The sequence below is a fragment of the Eucyclogobius newberryi genome, unplaced genomic scaffold (assembly GCF_026437365.1).
Source record: "Eucyclogobius newberryi isolate DKJ021-1_F unplaced genomic scaffold, fEucNew1.0.hap1 SCAF_9, whole genome shotgun sequence".
Taxonomy (NCBI): Eukaryota; Metazoa; Chordata; class Actinopteri; order Gobiiformes; family Gobiidae; genus Eucyclogobius; species Eucyclogobius newberryi.
Window position 1 is genome coordinate 30,294,905 of NW_027316532.1, and position 22,864 is coordinate 30,317,768.

The 22,864-nt window shown below is 39.2% G+C and overlaps 3 protein-coding genes across 3 annotated transcripts; all 3 read right to left on the bottom strand.

Annotated features, from left to right (window-relative positions):
• Positions 1–1,262: 1,262 nt before the first annotated feature.
• On the bottom strand, positions 1,263–5,356 carry lpar3 (lysophosphatidic acid receptor 3). Its single transcript, XM_072438198.1, has 3 exons — positions 5,260–5,356; positions 4,073–4,814; positions 1,263–2,787 (listed from the first exon to the last, which is right to left on the bottom strand). The coding sequence occupies exons 2-3, from the start codon at positions 4,806–4,808 to the stop codon at positions 2,459–2,461; spliced, it is 1,065 nt and encodes a 354-aa protein (XP_072294299.1). The 5' UTR covers positions 4,809–4,814; positions 5,260–5,356; the 3' UTR covers positions 1,263–2,458.
• Positions 5,357–6,141: 785 nt separating this feature from the next.
• Positions 6,142–16,524, bottom strand: mcoln2 (mucolipin TRP cation channel 2). The gene is made up of 14 exons (XM_072438194.1): positions 16,370–16,524; positions 15,675–15,828; positions 15,415–15,588; positions 14,255–14,411; positions 13,503–13,581; positions 13,329–13,425; positions 12,844–12,943; positions 11,612–11,724; positions 11,083–11,232; positions 10,666–10,767; positions 10,466–10,588; positions 8,576–8,782; positions 8,367–8,500; positions 6,142–6,424 (listed from the first exon to the last, which is right to left on the bottom strand). The coding sequence occupies exons 1-14, from the start codon at positions 16,411–16,413 to the stop codon at positions 6,388–6,390; spliced, it is 1,671 nt and encodes a 556-aa protein (XP_072294295.1). The 5' UTR covers positions 16,414–16,524; the 3' UTR covers positions 6,142–6,387.
• Positions 16,525–17,203: 679 nt separating this feature from the next.
• Positions 17,204–20,853, bottom strand: LOC140353492 (chloride channel CLIC-like protein 1). Its single transcript, XM_072438067.1, is given in 10 exon segments — positions 17,204–17,230; positions 17,686–18,240; positions 18,311–18,458; positions 18,548–18,644; positions 18,732–18,831; positions 18,909–18,936; positions 18,938–19,047; positions 19,129–19,350; positions 19,421–19,531; positions 20,833–20,853. Coding segments are annotated over 10 exon segments (1,419 nt in total).
• Positions 20,854–22,864: the final 2,011 nt, after the last annotated feature.

A 22,864-nucleotide genomic window follows, 5' to 3' on the forward strand; every position in this document is an offset into this window, starting at 1 on the left:
CTGCGTTCATGTGATGTAAAGAGAAAGAGACTGTGAGATTGACTTTGTATGGACTTTGCCGGGGCAGTTTGTACGGTAGTTTGCCGTTCGGAAAGATTGATGACTCTGCAAACACTGAAAAACAAACTGGAACAACCTTCAGGTGAACTAGGTGTAGTTATATAATCATTGAGATCATTGAGATAGTTGCAATGACAAAAGGTGTTGACCACATTTTGAAGTTCAATATTGTACTATGGACTATAAACTACAGAAATAGTTGTATAAGACGGGAAGAAGTGGTAAAAACTTTCCATCTGTTTCTATAGGTGTAGTATAGTACATCTGTGAAATGTTAAATGGCTTTTCACTAAATGTCTAATTATGTCTAATTACAGAACAGCCGCAGTTTCACAGATTTAACATAAAAGCGGGAAGGCGAGCTTGACTTTCCCTGTGTGGCTTTTTATTTTATTTCATTGAAAATAAAGTGACAAATAGCTTGTTACTGTTGTATTTGTATGATGAATTACAATGATAAAGTAGCTAGTCAAAAAATAGCTTTTTTAGCCCTAAAAGCAACAAAAATCGACCTGAACAGAGAAATCCTTAACAACAGACGTCTCCAGCATTATTATTTCGTCCGAGTGTCAGTTCAGTGCCGTCTATTTTAGTCAGAATGGACATTTATTGTCACAAATGGAGCTGGAGAACAGGTCATAAATCTATGGTAGAATTTGTTGCTGTCAGATTGACGATTTGTTGACCTGGTTTATGGTTAATACTTTACAATCACTGAGCTGATCCATATTAAACAAAAAGTGGCTTAAAGTTCACTATAATAAAGTGGCTTAAAGTTCACTATAATAATTTATTTATTATGTCTTCTCTGACATAATAGATAAATATGAGGCAAACCGTATTCACAATAGCTTCAGAAAGTGGTGACATTATTCAACATCAAAGACATGATTGTTGTAATCTGAAAGGACCTTAAGCCATGAGATCAGTATGGCAAGTTTGAGGAGCCAATCCCAAACAAATAAGGTTCAACATTTGCAGATCATATTTGTTTTTAATGAGACGAAAGGAAATAAACGTCAGAAATAGTGATTTATGAGGAAAAGACGATCCACCAAGATTCATTTTTGTTGTCATATACATTTCCCAGCCTTAGGTTCTTATTACATGGCCTATGTTTCTATGAGGCATTCAAAATAAAATCACATCACTGCATATGGTGTCAGACACTTGCGTATTTAGTGAGCTACAAACAAGCACAATAATAAAACACGGGGTACAATTCACAGGCTATGTTCAACAAGTTTCAGTCAGTGCCATTTAAAAACAATGAAGTCATCACACCCAGACAGTGGCACGAAACCTTTACAGCAGTTAATGTTTGAGCAGCGACTCGTCACTCGTCCGCCGGGGCAGAGAGTGAGCGCAGTCACGGGTACACAGCGTATGTTGAACCCTCCACAGAAATCCAGTGTGTCGCAACATTTACAGGCTTTCAGGTGTGCTGCTCTTGCATCACACCAGCCATTACCGCCAAACGGAGTGATACAGGTAGAACAAGTTTGGTTTATATGCGCTGCTGTCTGCTGCAGGGGAAATGAGCACAAATGAGTTACAAGAGGGAGTTAAGTCTGGCTTCTTTGTCACTGAACAAGGATCCATATGAAAACCAGCTGAATGTGCTCCCAAGTAGAGGTGGGATTGGGAAATAATAATAATAATAATAATAATCAATAATATGGTGAATATCTTTTGGGGGATATGCACATTTTATTTGTTGGTCTCAAAATGCAACAAAATGACGGGATAAAAAAAAGGAACCGACTGACTTTGTAAACTTTAAAACAAGGTTATAACGTGATATTCCTGCACATTGTCAGTCACATTTGTCTTATTCTTAAAACTTGGATTGCCCAAGATATTTATCTTTTCAATACAATCCCTACTCTCAAGACTTCAACAACATTATTATCAACTCATTATGCAAGCACTATAGTAGACCTTAAATATGCATTTTTATATATAATAACAACAACAAATTTACTGAAGAAAATTCATATTTCAATTCATAGAAATTGTCCAAATAGACATTATATACAGTACAAGACAGTTCCGTGGGTTTATGAGCATGTTCTTCAAAATGCATAGTGCACCAGAGTTCTATTTCATCCCTACTGAACGCCAGTCGATGCTTTAGCACTGAATGATTCCCTGCAAATGCACAAAGAGAAGCATTCGGTGCTAAAACATCTGGGATTCATAGAACCATAGTTACATTTGTAACTTTCCTTATAAAGACCATAAAAATTGCTTTATCTTGATCACTGATCAGGTGGTCTTTAAAAGATGATCATAATTAGAAGTTACTTGCTGCTTGTGTTGTAGCTTGGAGCGTCAACGTCAGCTTCAATGTCTAACTTCGAATGTACACATCAAAAATTAATTCATAGCTTATTCTTCACGTCTTTAGTATCTCCTGGTCGTCATGTTTCATCTCCTCTGACGGGGGCTGACTGCTGCCCGTGTCTTGTCCAGAACCTTGCGGTCGCATGTTGGCCTTTAGGGACCGCTGCCTCCTGGTGCCGTTCCCGATACAGCGTAAGAGGTTCTTGAACGTGGCCCACATCTCCTCATCTTTGTAGGAATAGATACAGGGGTTCATGACGGAGTTGAGCACGGCCAGCAGCAGCAGCCAGCGTTTCAGTTTGACCACGTTACAGCTGGTGCAGTGGAGGCCATCCATCAGCAAGACCACCAGCCCGGGCGTCCAGCACAACACAAAAGCCCCTGTGGGGAAACAAGAGGAGAATAGCATTCTTTAACTGCAGTGAGGTTTGTTTTTACTGTGATAAAGATTAACACAAATGCATTAGAGTCAGGATTACCTCAAATCTCTATATTTTTGAATGCAGTAGTTTAACTATAACAGACCCTGCAGGTTAGTACAGGTCACAGAAATGTATTTTGCTCATATTCAATTGCATGTTTGGTAAATAATGGGCACAAATGCACACAACCGAGACATGTTTGGGCATAAAAGTCTCCTTAAGCCACTCCGAGCTGTGAAAGAAAAGCCACAAGCACAAACTTGTCTGCAGCACCAGCATCTTCTGTGTCAAAGCAACTGCTGACAAAACAAGAGCCATTATATATTACAACTTCAAACATGGGGGATTAATTCTTTCTTCATTGAGCATGTGGACATCCTTTATAAGTGCACGCCTGTCTGAGTGTAGGAAACTTAACTTTGCAGTAAACAAGTATCACAATTTTAGAACACATTTCCCAATTTAATGCACGTAGTTTAAAGTTGCATTATCAGAGCTTCAATCGCATTGCTGGTTTTCTTAAACGGGTTTGTCCAGTCCACCCGAGCAGATTGCATTTGGGTACATAAACTTTTGGACACGTAAAAAGATGAATCAACTTACTTTTCCTGCAGTTTACAATGCGTACAATGTGTGTACTATCACGCAAATGCAAACTCAAGCAAAGACACCGCAAAGCATCTGAAAGCAATTGACACGGAATGAATGGCCCTTAAGTGCAGGGCCGGGTGGGGACTGCTGTAGGGGACAATGTGGTGGATGCCGAGCCACACAGGCCGAGGAGACAAAATCACTCTAACTCTCGAGTTCACATGCAAATCGGTCAGCTCCAAAAGGTATAAAATAGTCACAATCTGCGTCTCTGCTGTGATTACATACGCTGTGATATTATTCTTTGTATGTTCCGTGTAAGTATTTCAGTCAACACCTGGTTTGGCACAAGTAAAAGCCTACATGACGAGACCATTGTGAAAGAACTGGAGCAGCCTATCCCGACAAAAGGTTTCCCATTACAAACCCTGAACAAACAGAATACAATAGAGCTTTCTCCCATGAGACGTCCCAAGTATTGTACACAGCTTGGAGTATTCAAAGGACATTTCTAGAGCTATACACACTAACTAATACAACTACTTGCCTTAAATCTCCTCTGTGATTCATTCAAATATGGCAAAACATTCTGACTCATCACTATGATCATATTTAGATGGTTAGACGTACTAATTACATGACGATACACCTACCGAGAACCACCATGACTGTCTTGATGAGCTTGATGGGCGTTCTTTTGCGATTGATGGAGCCGCTGGTGTGCGAGCTGAGCATGGTCGTCTTCCTCTTAACATACGTGTAAATCCTCACATATATTGCCACCATTATGAGGAAAACCAACAAGTTCGACGCCGACCAAAAGACGAGGTAGCTCCGGCTGAAGATGGGCGCAAGCTGGGAGCAGTCGCCGAGGTTGCAGATGCAGTTCCAGCCCAGACTCGGAACGGCGCCCAGGAATATCGAAATGGCCCACACAAGCACGATGAGTAAGGTGACCCTCCTCTTGGTCAGGTTGCTGTGGACGTTCCAGTTCAGGACGGATATGTAGCGCTCCAGAGCTATGACGAGCAAGTTGGCCAGGGATGCGGAGAGGCTGACGTCCAAAAGGCCTTGTCGGATGAAGTAGCCCTTGACCGTGAGCATCCTGGACACCTCGCCAGTGTTGAACATCAGGTACACATACGCGATCCCCGCCAGGAAGTCCGACGCTGCCAGGTTGGACAGCAGATAGTAAAAGGGGTAGTGAAACCTCTTGTTGGTGATGACAGCTGCGATGACCATGAGGTTTGAAACCAGAATGAAACAGCAGAAGAGGGAACCCACCACCTGCACCAAGATGAGCTGAGTTTTGTCCCAGTTGTCGTCTGCACCGATGTTGTGGTAGAAAAAGCCCATGGACTCGTTGTAATGGCAGCTTTGATTGTCCATTTTAGTCTAAGAAACAGACAGGCAGAGAGTTATTCACACGCATTAAAGTATGACTTCAAGAATCTACGTGTAATCTGCAAATGTTAAATAAGATAAGAAGTTGGATTATAAAGGCAGAGGCTGACAGGGCCAGACTGCTGTTGACGTTTTAATGACTTTAAACTAAACAAAACAAAGTGCTGCCTTTTAAGTGGCATGGCCAGCTCCTTCTGATAGAAACCAGAGAAACACTGACAGGGGTCGAAACAAAAACGTGAGGTCAGGAATTATCTATCTAGGCTGCTACAATATTGTTAATTCTACACAAAAAAAAAGTTGTACTAACACAAACTCAAATTGTTAGTTCTTTAAGATGGAAAAAACTAAATAAAACATTGCCATTGTTCCAGTTCAAGTTGTGTAAGCAAGAAACGATCTACTATAGACTCAACATAATTTCAGGTGCGCTTACCTTTCCTGAGCAAGTCTCAAAGGTTTGTCAAAAAACACACTTCACCAAACGCTTGCGATGAGGCAAAAAGCGGCATTTTTCTCAAACTTTGGGCAGCCGTGAACTGAACATACTGCCACAGACGGACTGCGACAGGACGAGGCAGTGAGTGAAGTCTGGGACAGGACGAGGCAGTGAGGACACTTTCCTCTGAGGCGTGTGGAGCAGTGACGCGCAGGGCGTGTGCGCTGGCCAATCACATTCCTCCACTGATACCAGGCTGAATGAAGGGAATAACGCCCCAAAGAGCTTGCAATTCGGAGTTATTACTATTCTAACCTGCCAATGTGTAATCAATTTCTATCTTTTAACATTTAATCCATTGTGCTTAATGTATGACTTATAATAATGATTAACCCTTTGCAGGAATTCCTACACTACACTACACTGCACTACACCGCCTTATGACTTAAAGCAGGGCTTGCCAAACTTTCCAGTCCAGGACCCCCACAATAACCATATAACCGACTCGGGACCCCCACTGTAAGATTAAATTTATTTGTATAGTAGTTTGTTATCAGACCCAATTTCACGAAAAACCTTGGAAACCACTGACGTAAAGCAGTGTTTTCAAACTTTTAACTTCTTTTTGTCTCCAGTAGCCTCTAAAGTATCTCTCACACCGAGAACCTGAACTTAAGTACGAGGAAAATCAATCTCTTTCCTTGTCAATGTTATTTTTCTTGTTTTATTATATTGAAACCTATGATCTTCCAAAACACTCTCAAGGGTGTTAAAAACAAATTCAAATAATAACCAGTGTCAACCCCAGTGTCAGAGCTTGTGTACGCCCAGGGGCCCCGTAACAGAAAAATGATTAATTTGTGAATTTCTGTTAATCGATTTCCATTGCCACAAAACAAAACATTTATTTTTCAATCCAGTTTTACATCTCTTCAATTGTTCAAAGCCTCTTTGAGAAGACGAGCAGAAAAACTAAGTCCAAAAACAATAAATTACATACATACATACATAGTACAAAAACATCACATTTCACAAAATACTGAAACTGGACTTTTAAAACTCCATGGGCCCATGACAAGCTCTTTCCCAGCATCCTTCACTGCGTCCTCAGGAAGTGCACAGCTGTCAGCTCATAAGGATAACACTGTCATTTTCAGGAACTCTGCAAAACAAAACGGTATTAAATAACACTATGGAAAATAAATCAACATAAAGAAGGTTAGGTCTTACTTTAGAGAGATTATACACAACATTAGTCGTCTAATGCAATTGTATCTTCAATACAGATAATGTATAATGTCAAAGGCTGCAATAAGAGTGGGAAGTGTCTAATGAAGATCAAGATGTAATTTCATCCTTTCAGCAGCTAATTTTGTGAGCAAGTAGCATATATTACATTTACTCAGAGCAAGGTCATAAATAATGTCAATTACGGTCAATTGTAACTAAACTAGAGTAGCACTAATAACCAAGGTCATCTAATTTGCAAGGTCACTAGCAGTTTTCTTCATTTTCAGAGAGAAATTATATTTAGTTACAAGTCTAAGATTACACACATCCTTTTTCCTCCTCATTACTGTTTGTCAGAGGAAAATACTACACTTCCCTCAGCACTTAGATAGAAATTTGCGGTTAAACTTGTGAAGCAAATCGACCGTTTCATGAAAATAATAATTTATCCATATATTATCAGGTCACTGCTGGAATAATGTCAGAGCTGAACACAAAAATAATAAAGGTCTCTCGCTATAACCCAAACAAATCTATTTGTTAGAATTGTATTTAAATTCAATGTGAATTTAATAAAGGCTTAAATTCTTTAGAACTGAAACAGAACTGAAATTCCACTTTGGTTTAAGCTCCTCGCAACGACACGTATTTAGAGAAGCAGAGAAAGAAACAACCAACTCATTTCTGCCTAAAAACCAGAGGTGGAAAGTAACAAACTACAAATAACTCACATCACTCTAATCAAAGTTTTGGTTAATTGTACATATTTAACACGTACTAATTGTAATTTGAAACCCACTCGTCCCACCTCCGTCTTATCTCCTTTTTAAACCTACAAACACATAGAACGACACTGTATCTGCAAAAAAACGATTGAATTTAGCTTTAAACTGCATGATTGAAAAAAAACTGATCTAAAATTTAGCTCCAGTATTTATGATTTTACTTGTATTTTGATTCATGTACTCAAATGTAAAGATTTTTTTTCGCCACTGGTAAAGACAAACTGTACAGATTATCAAAACGTACAAAATACTTGCATCTACAAAGTGAAGGTGGACTTTTTATAAGAAAGGCAACAAAACAAGAAAAAATGTTGGCTGAGGGCAGGAGTTCCTCCAGCGCACAACCTCAGTTTCTCTGTAATCAGCCCATCTCTGGGTGTGTCCACAAAGCTGCCACCGCTAATTTCATTGCTCTCAGACCACGTAAGACCAGGCCAAGACCGCAGCACGGGGGAGACTCTGCTCCAGTCTGCTGCCTGCTGATCACAGCCACACAGAGAGGAAGAGGCCAAACTGTACAACGCAGCTGATGTGGCAAGAAGTATTTGCCGGGTCAGATCAGTGGAGAGGGGACACTGCTCACAGTAAGAAAGTAAGTTTTTCCAAGATATGTTTGAGTAATAAAACACCTGTAATGATATAAATGCAAAATGGGTACGTAAATCAAAGAGCCACCTGCGTTACACTTTACTGTGGCATGTTTGAATAATCCTTTATTGTCCTGTGTTTGAGGCTTGAGTGCTTTGAAAAATGTTTTCACCTACCCCCCGTCTCCGCCCACTGTTCTGTCCTTAATTGCTTCATTAATGATAATGATAATCTGAAATTTTGCGATCATTTTCCAGCAGTAAAAACAAGTCCATGAAAATTCACTGCTTGCGGAGAAATGCCACAATGAAGAAGCAGTGATTATCACTTCTGCAGTTTACAACAGGAAGTTAGTGAACCTTTTTCTTTTATTAAGCTTGTTTGGATCAGCATTGCAGTATAATGTGTATTTATGATCTACACATTTTACAGTTTCAGATTACAACTGTAGTAAGTCTCAAACAAGATTCAATAGTCACAAAAATACTGTAAGTACAACACCTTTTACGACAGCACAAGAAAGCACACTGATGATTGACATCCATCTGGACGTTCTCCTCAGAGACTGTCGACTCTTTTTGCTCTCTCAGAAACTTCTGCAGGTCGGTCAGCGGGAAGCCATCCTTTTGATAGTTCTGTCAAAACATCCAAAATGCAATGATTAACTTTTGGATTTTTCACCGATACCAAGCGGCTCATATCAGTTCTACCTTGATGGTCTCGTAGGCATCCGTGATGAGGGCAATAAAGAGTGACAGCACCATGTAGATGAACAGGGAGATGAAGGAGTAGAGGTAGGCCCTGCTGAAGACCCACACCAAAGTGTTTTTATCCTTGAGCTGAGCAAACGTGGTGAACATGTCGTCGCCGTTCACCAGGGAAAAGAGGCACTCGGCCACAAGACTCAGGCCCTCGAACTATGGGGAACAAACACACAATGAAGTTACTCATCTTCTGTGGGATAGATGCATAAATACACACTATAAGTAACGTCAAGACTATTTACTTAATCACCAATCACAATTATTCAGGTCGATATTGACAAGAAACGAAAAAATAAATAGCTTTTTTTGGGCATTATCTTAATAAAAAGATGCAGACAATACTTCAGAATGCATCAGGAATGTACTAGTATGTCCCTGTAAATGGTTTAGGAGTAAGTCTAGCACACAAAGTGACTGGACCATAAAATTAAAGCACAAAAAGGCAGAAAGATCACTTTACAGCCTTGTATGGGAGATTACACTAAATTACACTCGAGCAGAGACGTTTCTGTCCCTTTTGATTTCATTTTAAATAATTTTATTAACACGATATACAGTATACTATATCAAGAGCACATGTGATATACAGTATATATATTTAAAAAAAATTTCACTTCACCTTCCACCTCGAAAGACAAAATTATTGTGACAATTTTCAAAGCAAAATAAGGTAATTTCCAATCAAATAATTTCCATAAACCAACATTAAAAGTGCTGTTTTTTTTTTTTTAATATATCTGTCTGTTTAGGTCATATAATCATGCAGAAAGTTTGTTTTCATGAAGCTGGCGACATACTCCAGGACTATTAGACGATGTGAATGAACAAAAACAGTTAATTTCACTGTTGTTGTTGGTCATGGTGTCAATAATCGTAAATAATGGTGATGTTTCTTCTCACAATAAGTCTAACAATAAAACTGTATATTGTGACATCTCTAATATAAAGCCTTGTTTCCATGGGTTCACTTTGGAGCAGATTGTTATCGTCCAAAAGTGCTTAAGTGATACAAGGCAAACTCTGAGACGTAGTAGCTGCAAAAACCAAGTGAATCAGCTGATGCGGAAGAACTGGCAGAAACAGAGACAAATAAAGAGGCAGATGGTTTGAGGGCAGAGTCTAACACAAACATTATGAGTTTGTGTGATGATATCTTAAAACAACATCCCCTTGAACACATGGATCTGGGACAAAGCACTTGAAGACGTGTGGGATGGCACGTCCTACTACATCCTCTGTTTATTTCTGCAGTAAATACACACTGCAACTCAAAGTGGAGTCCCCGGACCACTGCTTTGTAAACACTGGAACGTAAATTGACATTAATCCCACTGGCCACATTACAAACACCAACCTTGTTAAAGCAGGAGTTTTAATTATGACCGAAGAAGGACTTTGTAATTGTCCAATATCATGTTTTGTGGTTTGTATTGAACCGGGCCAGTGGACTGTGGTTATCAACCAAATAAATACTACAAAATCAATAGGTGTTACCCATTGCTGCAAAAAATGTGTGGAAATATAAATATATATAAACAAATATAGGCCGACATTGTATATAGTCTAGTAATATAATTATTTAAAAATATAGCCTTTTCAAACTTCTCAGGTTAGGGCTTGCTAAAGTTAACACTTGCTGCCCTCTGGTGGCAACTGGCAAGACAAGCATAGTTTGAAAAATTAAAGACCAGAAAATGATTACTGCTTAAATGCACCTACATGTTTGGTTTGGACAAGTATATCACCTACAAATAATCTGCAAAGACCATATTCCTGCAAACTCCGCAACATTATTGAAATGCAAGTCAGTCCACATTACTAAAGTATATGTACTACCTTTTCATGGTATGGGCCAAGTACGATCCAGCCACAGAAGGTGTAGCCCAGGTAGATCATGCCAGCACAGCAGCAGAAGCGCAGGACCTTGGGGAATGCTGCTTTCATTGTTAAAATAAGCACCTGGAGTTACAAAGTAACAACAGCCTTAGTTTGAAGTAGTCCTCAAATAAAAGGTCAAGCAAAAGATACAAACTCACATTGTATTTTTGGAAGTAACCCAAGTATCTGATGACACCGACCCACACCAACAATGTGGATGTTCCCAGCAAAATGCTGCACACATCATAACTGGTCAGACTCTAGACAAAAAACAGATTGATGAAATGTTACTAATCTCGTAAAATGCTACATAATATGAAAATGTACAAATGACAAATGGCACAGTTATGTAATTTAGTTTTATTGTAGTTCAAAGTGCAACACACATTGAATTATAGTCAGCTTCATAACTTCACATGTCTGTCGCAGTGTGAAAAGGCTTCTAAACAATGATAAACATATAGTGTGGACGTCCAAAGTCCACAGCGTAAGTTAACGCTTAGCATATTCTGTGTGTAGACACTGTAAAGGGTGTAGCTGCATCTTGTGCGTGATATTTGTGTAAAACAATTTACCTTCGCTTGAATTTCCATCTTCAAAATGGATCCAATGATGGTCAAGACGTCACTGACAATCACCATCACATACCAGCCATTGAGAAACTCACTCTGGTCTTCTTCACAAACATTGCGATTGTAATTCTCATCTAAATATCTAGAAAACCTCTAAAAACAATAAAAGAAAGAAAACATTGTTATGTTAATTGACTAAAAGTATGTATTGCAAATTAATAAAATAGCCATTTTAAATTGTATTATTGAACAATGGTGGGAGTATATTGTAGAGCAGAACAACTTCGAAAAACATCTAATGACAATTTGTGACATGTGATTTAAGCATTCGGAAATATCAACTGCTAAACTACAACAAAATGTATTTTAGAACACATGTTTTTATATATCAGAAGGCTTTATTTTGTTATTTGCCGAGGAAATTATGTTACTTAAATAATGGCCTTCTTTGCCATTTATTTTGCCATTTAAATGAATGCTGTTGCCCCACATTACAGTTCTGTACTTTGACTTGACAACAAACGCTGCTGACCTGGAGCAGCCTGACCGCCAGCACGATGGAGCGAGTGCAGAGGATAGCCGATGTGATGCACACCAGGATGACAAAAGCATCAAACACCAGAAGATAGCGTGTGTTTTTTTGAGCTGAAACAGAAAAGGTTTTGTGAGCCGAGGGCCCTTATCTCCTCCACTCACTCCCAACAGACAGAAACTCCCAACTGTACCGACCACAAATATGCCACAGCTCTTTTTGTTTGTAACGACTGTATGTACTAAGATGTACAACAAGAGTTTATGCATTTATGCAACCTTCAATAAAATACTTGTTTTACTCTTACTCACACCAGCATCTTGAAAGCTGCGGTGGAAAGCGTGTTGAGAATAAGGATGTCACAATTATTAGGTTAATCGATAATCATGATTATTTAGCTCACAATATAATCGTAAGAACCAAAAAAATATAATCGTGACAATTTTAGAGGCAAAATTAAGTATTTTTAGTATAATATAGCATCCAGAAAATAGACTTAGCGGTAACTGTAAATATATTTTTTTCATCTGGCTGTTTGTCACATTTAACTTTATTTGTCTTTCAGAAAGTAACATTTCGTAATGCCGCTCACAAGTTTGAGGAATGTTAGACAATGTAAATGAAAGAAAATGTAACTGTTGTTTGGTCTCAATCATGAATAATGGTTAAATCGTGATGTTTTTCCTCACAATAATCACAGTAACTCTAAAATTGGATATCATGACATCCCGAGTTGAGGATTTGTAAAAGTACAGCTTCATGTACTCAATTAAAAGTATGTACGATATAATACAGGCAATTACATTTTAATTCCACTTCAGAAGCTATTTAGATCACAATTTTTAAACAGAACTCAATTATTTGACTGGTTAATGGTGAATTACGTCATTTAAAACCAAGCCACTCATTTTCTGAGCAAAAGGCAACCAGAGCAGGCGACGCAGGTTTGTTTTTTGAGTTTGTAGGTTTAGAAAAGAGCAGAGACAGCAGAGCGGTGAGGCAACTGTGGACTGGGACAACTGGGACTTTTAGAGTTTAATGCAACTAATTACAATTTCTGGAATTTATACAGTTTAGAAGTTTATAAATCTATTCAGAAAAGTACAATCACCACAAAGATCTACTCGACTGGACTAACACGAGTATTTGTAATGAGTTACTTTCCACATCTGCTTGAATATGACAATATTGGGTACTAATAGAAGTCGAAGTTTGATGGGAACGTTTTGTACCTGTTCCAGATATCTTCCAGCCTCTGCAAGTACTGCTCTCAGCGTCGATGTCCAGGAAAACCTTGACCATTCCACTGTGAACCTGGTTGTCAAATGTTATCTGATAAAAAAACCACAAAATATTCAGCAATTAAAAAAAAGGTGCACCACAAGGGCTGTTGCACTGCAAGAAAGAATGTTTTTTCAGTGTATTTTTGAACAATAAAGATAACCAAGTGTTCTGTCCATACTGTATATATTTTGTATTCAAGTCTATTTTATTCCTTTTTATTTTATGCATGCCTTTTTTTAAGAGTTTATATTATACTAGAGACTAGCAAGTGTGTATACCAAACTAGAAAAGTTAGACATACAAGAGTAATTTGTCCATTACAACGTTTTAATGCGGAATACAACAGGATATTTTGTTGTTTGTGGAGGAAATTATGGTAATTTGCGATTTTTATTAGAATCATCCCAAATTACAATCAAATGTCCTCACTTACCGTTACATAAAATGAGTAGCAGTCAGGTAGCTCCCTTGAGCGAACTGTCTGCAGGTTTATTCCCTTCAGTTGGAAAGTGATTTTTACGTCAATAAGCCTAAAGAGACGGATCAAAATGCATTAGCTGAACGCAGAGGGAAAACTGCACGAAGAGAGATGCCCAGCCACGCCCACCTGTAAAAGTCAAACTCAAAAAAGGAGGAGTTCTGTGTTTTCCACTTGTTTACGGTTCTTGGATCATGATGTATGCAGACTGAAAAAGAAAGCAAAACACAATTTGAATTACAGTTTGGAAGAACAAGTCTATATTGTTGAAGCAATGTTATATCACATCATTACATTAAAGGAGTAATGGAGGATTTTTTGGCGCCAAATCTATGTCGCTTTCCTCATGGCGTGGACAGCAGAGTAGTTCATTCACATGTCAATCATAGGATGCACCTAATGCGCACCTGCAGCCTCGTTCTGGCTCATCCCCAGGAGAGCACCACGTTTCCCTGTGTCTAAGCACATGGATCTATCATAATATAGTTCCCTCAGTGTACAGGACAAAATGAAGACAGAGAAAGACAGTTCGAGCTGGCTCAGAAGAGATGGAAATCTACGGAGATCGAGTTCTCAAATCGGCGAAAAATCCTCCATTATTCCTTTAACAAAATGTATCATGTCTTAGTTTTTAGTAAAAAACAGATATTTGGCATTATTCTGTCACATAAATTATTTCATATAAACACAATGAACACAAAGATGGAAAAACAAATTTACAAAGGAAAGAAAATGAAAATTAGTGTGTTGTGGTGGACTGAGGGCACTACTATTTAAAATGCTTAAAAATCAAACAAGAATATGTTGCTCCTGATCAAAACGTTCTAAGTGCATCAATTTATCAGTGTCGGATTCTGTATGAAAAGGTGTAAATGTGGAACCTTCTTCGAGTTGAGCGTCAATGTCAAAGGCCTCGTCGGATGGATTTATGTTGCCTCTTTTGTAGACCTCTTTACAGACCGTTATTGGAAGCGTTTTTCCATCAGCGTCTTCTGCATAACCGATTGGACCCACGGACAATTGCTCCAACTGACTGAACTGTAAATACATGAGTGAGTTGAGCCTTGAGTTAAATACACGAGGAAACCACCAAATTAATCAAAAGATACAGTTCGACAAACACATGGATAATGGATGACCTGACCTAGACCTGGAAAATACCAAGAAAAGTTTGAATAACAGGCATATCCATAGTTAGGATAGGTTGCCATAGCGATTGACAATTCAAAACAATTACCGTATTTTCCGGACTATAAGTCTTTCATAGTTTTGGCCGGGGTGCGACATATACTCCAGAGCGACTTGTATGTGAGATTACTCACATTATTTTCACACTGGAAACCACAAGAGGGCGCTCAAGGCTCTACGCGACGCAGAAGAAGAATCTGCACTTCCTCTACTGCTGGAGTTTGTGGAGTTGTTTAGAAGTGACACAGAGGAAGAAGAATTCAATGGTGATTTGGGACAATACTGATGCTTTGGTAAACTTGTTAGTATTGTAACATACCAGACACTTACGACAGTTTGTTGCCTGTGCGTCATGTAGCTGAAGGTGTTACATTAGCATACGTAAACCTATTCACTATGTTCTTTAATCTGGTATTATTTTAAATTGCATTTCAAGATGAAATGTCTGTTCTTGGTCTCGGATTTTATAGAATACATTTCCCCCAAAAATGAGATTTATACTCCAGTGAAACTCTATTATGGTACATCATATGAATGGGAAAAAGTCCCCAAAATGTACGAAGAAGCCCAGGCATTGTTCAACATGATGCAAACACACAAATGGAACACATTTAGCACTTTTCGGTTGGATTGCCATGATATTTTTGCCCAAAAAATACTTTTCCTTGTAATATGTTTGGGTCATGTTAATGGAGAGGAGTGAGTAATTAAGACTTTGGTGGATTAAATAGAACCCATTTTTTTGAGTTGAATGATTAAAAGTCTGTCTTGTTTATGTCCGGCAAAGTCATTTGTTTGTTGTTGTTGTTGTTGTTGCTGTTGTCAGCGGCAACACAATCTAATTAAAGTTCACCTGATCAAAGATGTAAAAGAGACTGTCGAAGACTCCTTGTTGTGTGTACACAGCCACACTGTAGTCGTCCGGGTCCACACCGCTATAATCCTTTAGAAATAGGTTTTTGAGGCTCATGGCGTTCTGCTCTTTGTACGCCACCACTAACTGATTGTTGAGGCCAAACAGAACAAGCTAAAAAGGGGAGTAGAAGAAGAAACAACACACATTTAACACAGTTTTGGCAGTGTCAGTGGTCGTGAGCAGGTTGAAGGGCCTACCTGTGTGGTGATCATGATTATTTTTAATATCTGAACACCCATTTTCCAGGGAAAGTGGTCCCGGGCCCTGTATTTCTCACAGGGGCTCATGAAATAAAACTTCAAGTCATCTCTAAGGTTCTCCTCTTTAATGACATCTGCTGTTGTGGTGGAGCTGTAAAGTTAAATAAGCGCCACGTTACCGAGAACACAGATAATAATTCAGAACAGAGGCCAAAGAGTCACGTTTGCTCAAAAAGCAGAAGTGAAATAGGCAAAATGCGTCAGTCAGTGCTTTCTGCAGTTCAAGCACAATATTTCAGAGCACAGAACAGTCTTCTCACAGGAGGAACTGTATGTCCAGAGCACACTGGCTACATTCATGTTGCTACCTGGATTTAAGTCCAAGGTTAGACCGAGCAAAATATGGGCCACAATATTTGCACTGTTTGGTTCACATTTTGATGGCCAAAGTACCTCCCACACAAAATGTACACACTTTTTTAAACGTGTCTCTACTTTGTCTGAACTTATTTCAACACATTTTAAAACAGTAGATTTTTTTAAATGCATTTGTGGTGTATTCTTAATTACACAGTCAAAAGTATTAAGCCAGCAATGAAGTAGGTTCTTGTACCAACAGTCACTTAGAAATGTGAACTTAGTAAGAGTGCAATTCATTTGAACATTGTTTACGTGAGACACTTGAATCTCACCTGACAGAGTTGCTCCTGTCCAGATATCGAACCAATAACTCCATTCTTGACCAGTGCCGCGCAGAGATAAACGTCAGTGGCTCGTGGGCAGCGTTTCCAAAGGTGACATGACTCTTGAGTTGAAAGTGGGCAGAGCAAAGAGAGGCACGGGGCAAAAGCGCGTCGAGCTCGGCCAATGACAGTGTCAGGAAGAAGCGCGTGCGCGGTTCACAGGTCACTGCCTCAGCCTGCCACTAGGGGCGCACTTCCGTGTCATTTTACCACTGTTTACCTCTTATCTAGACACCCCGGGGCGCCTCATGTAACATTCAAAAACTAACTGGTTTATCGGCTTTGAAACTTCACATTTCAGGTGATAATTTCGTTTATCAGAAGTGCTGTGATGTGCATGGATGAATAATTTTATGGGTGGCCAGGTTTGTGCCGCTTTTGCATATTATTTATATCAAGCATTACTAGAATAACATGGAATATTAAACAACATTCTTTATTGTATAAGATAGCATAAATGCATAAACATATCTTCATAATTTAGAACATAATATGTTCCCACTCCCAAGAAACCAATATTATTCATTTATAAAATTTAAAAACAGGTTCAATTATTTAATCGCAGGTCATTCAAACAGTTGTGTGAGCTCCAGATCACAATTTCCCTTTTACCAAACCCAGATGATTATTTGAAACAACATTATTAGATATTTGTGTTTCCTTTGATCCACTGAGTAAATAAATCCTGATACCTGAGTGACTATCAATGTGAATGTGGGGTGTCTGGCTGGCAGAATCCTGGATAATTAAAACAATTAAAAGTATTTAGATCTACTGTAGCTTCTATGGAGCCACTTCTGGCAATGTTTCCTGTACAGGATGTCCAATACTTTCTATTCTTTAATATTTTTGAGTTGCACCTTTGGGCTTTGATCTTTTTAGTGCAATCTTCTCTCTAGAAAAAGAAAAAAATATGGATGAGAGTTGAAAAATGCTAAAATGTAGATGTATACAAGCAATCAGATACTGTCATTCAATATATGTGTGCAATACTGTGGCACAAAAAAACAAAAAACGATCACACTTTTTAATAAATTAACTACTAGTTAAATACTAGTTTGAAATGCCATTTGACGTTTTATTCAAATCAAAGTGGAAATAATAATAAGTAAGAAATTGCTTATTCTTCTTTGTCATTTTGATTTGATTTTACCCCATCTTTGTTATAAAAAGTACTTTAACTGTGTGTTTTGGTGTGTGTAGTCCAAGCGATTACGTTCACGATTATTCCGATAGCAGCCCTGAACGATGACAAATGAACTTACCCGAACATCTTCTTTTATTTGTGGCGACTCACTTGTTGATGCCCCTCTCTTTGCTGCAGTGTTTGTCTGCGCTCCGACTTCTGTCACTTTTCTGCTGACATCAGCGTGTTTCTTAGCCAATGTCTGTTTCATTTTTGGCCGAGTTGTATTAACTTCTGCCTGTTCCATGGACACGTTGCCTTCCGATTCAGACTCGACTTTGGACCGATGAGTGGACTGTTCTGAATCTGGGCGGGTTCCGTTTACGTCTGCATCCATCTCATCTCTGTTGTGGTCCATGTTTCCCAGGCTCTGAACAGTGATCTTCTGTCTCTGCTCTCGGACTCTCTCGACAGGACGCTGGCGGATTGGGTTTCTACATCTGTCCCCACCTCCATCCTCATCATAGCCTCGATGTGGTTGTGGTGGTCCATAAAACTGAGCATCCCCTCCTCCTTCAATTCGAGGGACATAACGCTCTGGGGGAGGATCAAGTTGAGGATCCCGTCGTCGCCCACGGAAAGGTGCAGTGATACCGTGCTGGAAGGCTGCATTCACACTGCTGTACATAACGATCTGAGGTAAAAGATAGACAATCAATCAAAATAAATGTCCACAATCTCTTCACTAAAGGTTTCATTCTCACCAGTATGGAAAGCACAATAGTGAGGAGAACGGGAATTTGCAGAAGAAATGGGAGATCTTTAAGAAGAGCTCGAAGAAACTTGTTGATTCCTTGGCCAAAATACTCTAGTGGTTCAGTGATTAAAGTGGTGATCGTGACAGCAATTGCTGAAAGTGCAAAATGCATATATGTTTAAATATTACAATAGTTACAGTTTTTGTCATAGTTTATGTTGACTTGACTGAAAAAATATACACCTTGGTCGGAGGCACCAGCAGTATGGGGTTTACTATGAGAACTTCATAGTACAGTTTACAAGGAGCGTCCTCGAGAGTCCAGGTTCTTCTGAACCACTCTGGAATAAGCATTCACAAATCTTATACTGATATTTAACTGTTTGTACACTTCAAATAGATTAGGGTAAAAGATAAGTTAATTTTGCCTTTCAAACTATCACTCCAGTCAATTTTCCTTACTCCAGTGCATTTTTGCTTGAAATCATCCATCACGACAAGGTTTGTTTGGTGCTCTGCAAATGGAATCTGAAATAAATACATAATGTTTAAAATGCTTAAACAATACTTAATGTTTTAAAAAGTCCTTAGAGAGGAAATTTTACCTTATAAAGGTAACACCAGTTCCAGACAGCTTATCATAAAACATACAGAAAATAACCTCCTGAACTGCACAAACCAGGAGATGGTTGACCACAGCTCAGTGCTAATAATGGCTACAATCACCAGAACACACAGTGCAGCCTTCAAGAAAAGATTACAAATTAAAATACATAATATCTACCGGTAATTTGTTCAAATCTTACCAGGAGAACATGTTATTACCTTCAATACGAGGTCAAGCTCCACACCAAACGTGTCCTCAAAACGCCACTTCCAGGCCTCAGGGTCATGTGGCCGAAGATCAGTGAGTATCTGACTGATGGCATTGTCCAGAGCCCCTGTTCTCCAGCTCTCTTCACCGTCCAACAGAGCCCGAATCTCTGACAGAGTCTGTTTAGAAACCTTTACTTGGGCGTTATATATTATGTCTGTAGAGTCAGTTGGCTGCAATAACAAAGACAGATTTAATAATCACATTAAATAAAATAAACCACAGTATAAACTCACAACTGACCAAACCAACTCTTTCGATTTCCTTTACGAGTCTGCTGAGGAATCTCTTGAACACAGGATTACACGTGGGCTGCTGAGCCAACAAGGTCATCTTTTTCTGCTGGTCTTTAATCTCCTAAAGGGGATACAGTATTCTCAAATGGGTTATAGGCCTGCAGTTCTGCTGGCCCGCCTTCCACTAAACTGCGTTTGACAACTTTTACAGAAATTGCTCCTCTCGCGACACAAACCAATACCATCGATAGAAATTGTGCAACAACTGTCAGTCAGCCTAAGTCACGCCCACGTGACCTTCCCATGATGATACACGGCAATATATAAGTAGGAGAAAGTTTTGAAAATGTACTTCACAGAAATGCTGAAAATATACAGATTAGATAATTTGTCATTGATAAGAACATTTGTCATTTGAAATTTGTAATTCTATTTAAGGAAATATAATCTGCAGAAGATTTGTGATCTAATGCAACAATCCTCATGAAAATTGATTAAGGATAAGTATGTTTTTTAGCGGTACGACTATCAAGGCATCAGGAGTTCCACGTTCATAAATATTTGCATGACTTCATTCAAAATGCTTGTTGCTTGCCCTAACTGTATGAAATTATACAGGTTGTAAAAATTGCTGTGAAAATACATGCACAGAAAGTTCAGATAGATAGATAGATTAATCAGTTTTTTTTTCTTCTTTTTTTTCTTATAAAATACATTTTCTGTTTTCACATCAGAAAATAATATTCTGTGGTTAGATGGATGAATCCAGTAACATTGACTGGCTGCGTGGTGGTTGTATACACACAGGTGACAGCGCCCCTGCACAGCAGTAGTACTGACCACTGGCCAGCAGAGGTCAGAGGTCAAAGCTTTTTGGCTGAAAGACACTTTTGCCTCATTTTGAGACTCTTAAAAACCTAAATATCTCCCTTGTTTTTCTAAGGATAATTGAATGATTCAAAAAGTATTACACTCTGGTCACCATGATCCTTCTGATGGTGTAAATCAATTGTAAACCTGACCCTTTAACATTTTTCTGATATACCTAACTAAAGAAATGCAATGATTGTGTCAGTCGGGGGCTGTTTCACTGAATTATTAACACTGTTAATGCACTGTGCTGTATTTAATGTACAATATTAAATATTACATTTTCCCAAATAAAACGCAATCATTTAAGTAGTATATTATATTCATCCAACAGATAAATAATAGTAAAAAAGTTCAGAAAGGGAACTGAAGAAAGTACTTGAGTGTCACAACATCTGTGATCTAAAAATTTTTGACTTTTGTTAGGGAACCTACTTTTTTTTCCATATTGCTATAAATAGTCGTCCCCCATTAGTTCTATTATAGTCACAACATGGCTGCTGGACCTGAATGTCTGGTTTAAATTATACATCATTGGTGTTTACTGACCTGTTTCTGTAAAACCTCCATTGCTGATTGTATTCGCTGAGCCCTTGTGAGTCCTCCGTGTGACCTCCTCTCTTGGTGAGCACATCGGGATAGTTAGAAGTGGACTACGAAGGAAGCAAAACTAGTTACAACAGCTACCATAGTGAACAACAGCCTTCCTTGAGCATTAGTTTGAGCATTCTCTGACCTCGGGGGGTTTTCGCATTGATTTTGAGGCGACATCGTAGTTTTCATCATAACTTTCATCATTTCACCACTGCCTGTTCAGAAACGGCCAGAGCCAAGCAGCTCAGAAGTACAAAGATGTGCATTGTGAGAGAAAAATGTAATGTCTGTCATAAACTTAGGTCAACATGTGTGTAACTTCCGGGTCACACTTATTGTGGCTCTGCATGTAGACATCCTTGGGTAAACAGACTGACAGCTGGGGATCCAAGGATGTCTTGCATGCGGTAGAACATTGAGTGTGTTTTTCTGCAATATGTTTAGACTGGTTTTGTGCATACATGTACATATGTTGAACTCAATCTTTGTTCTGTTCAGACCAGGGAGGGAGAGACAACTGTCAGGGAGAGTATTTTGGCTGTGCACAGCTAAACTACATAATCACTTTTGGACGAGACAACTTGGTTCTATTTTGCCTCATTTCTCTGTCATTATTACAGAATAGTTTCCACAACAATTTGGTGTCAGAAGTGGGATCCTTCGAACGGCGACTCGTCTTCGCGGGCTGTGATGCGGTGTTTGGCCACCTGGAACGATAATTGTGTAGACTAGGGTTTTTTGATGTATGTTAATTGTTAACTGGCAGGCAGACTATTCTGTGACCCATTTTTTTTTGACATGTTAAACACTAAAAGACGTGTCTGGTACTATTTTGAGGTAGTACCCTGCACTTTTAAAGTTTAACCTACAAATAGCACCTTTAAATTTATTCAAATTAAAAGGTCTTTCTTTAGAAAACTTCTTTACAATTCTAAAACTACTATTTAGACACGACAGCATTTGAACATTTAAATAATTCTGCTAGACACAATAGCCCATTGTGCCGGTGTCCAATCGCAGCCTCATCGCAGGTGCCTGGGGAGTGGGTTAGAACACTCGCTGGTTAGGTTGTCGGTCGGCACTAAGCCTACTGCAAAGTCCAGGAAGAGCCTGGCTCCCCTACCCACTGACCAATAGCCAGTTTTAACACTAAAGGCTTTGGTCGAGTTTTGTCTGAGACAATAGTTTAGTGAAAGCTAAATCTAGGGAGGGGCAGCCGAGACTAGGTCCTTCAGTAAAGATACAAAGCGCCACACATAAGGTGGAGGCTTCAACGAGAGAGTCGTTGAAAAAGATACATACGCTCAGCACAGACGTGTGCAGTTTGCAGAAAGCGAGCAGATATGCAAATAAATAAATCTAAAAGTGATGTGTCCATCCCGGAGACACCTGTCATGCTGGCAATGTCAAATAACTATGGGAGAGAGTGTCTGGAATGCCTGCCAATGTAGTCAGAGAAATTTGGATTTCCATCCGGAGGTTCACTGAGCACTAATCAAATTGCAAATCTAAAAGCAAAATTGGAAAAAACAAAAAAAGAGACATTAGAGGGAAATAAAAAAGTGTCAACAGAGGTAGTGAGAGACAATAAGAGGCACGAGAAATGGATCAAACTGTGGGAAACTGAGGCCGTAACGTGTGAAAGGAAGAAAATATGCAAACAGATGACCGGTGTGAGTGTGAAAGAGAGTGAGAGTGAGAGAGAGTGAGAGAGAGCTACCCACACACTGCGCAGAGCACACAGGCTGGTGCAGGCACAAGAACACATGTGCCCCCTGCATACACACGGACACCCGCACCACAACACACACGGACACTCTCACCTGAACATATTACAGTGTCAGTCTGTGTCCTTCTATTTACCCAGATCTCACCTGCCTTTCTGCGGCGCGGCTGGACCCAGATTTGGACACCTGTCCAGTCAGAACCACCATGCCAAGGCTCCAAGAGGAGGACATAAGATAAGATAAGATATTCCTTTATTGTC

Bases quoted from the DNA above. Each gene is read 5' to 3' on its own strand.
- lpar3 (XM_072438198.1), bottom strand. From the start codon at position 4,808: ATGGACAATCAAAGCTGCCATTACAACGAGTCCATGGGCTTTTTCTAC. The intron at 2,788-4,072 runs GTAGGTGTATCG...GTTTCCCCACAG, and splicing joins GACAGTCATGGTGGTTCTCG to GGGCTTTTGTGTTGTGCTGG.
- mcoln2 (XM_072438194.1), bottom strand. From the start codon at position 16,413: ATGGAGTTATTGGTTCGATATCTGGACAGGAGCAACTCTGTCAG. The intron at 8,783-10,465 runs GTAGTACATATA...TGTTCCCCATAG, and splicing joins TTGGCCCATACCATGAAAAG to TTCGAGGGCCTGAGTCTTGT. The intron at 8,501-8,575 runs GTAGAACTGATA...ATGTTTTGACAG, and splicing joins ATGCCTACGAGACCATCAAG to AACTATCAAAAGGATGGCTT.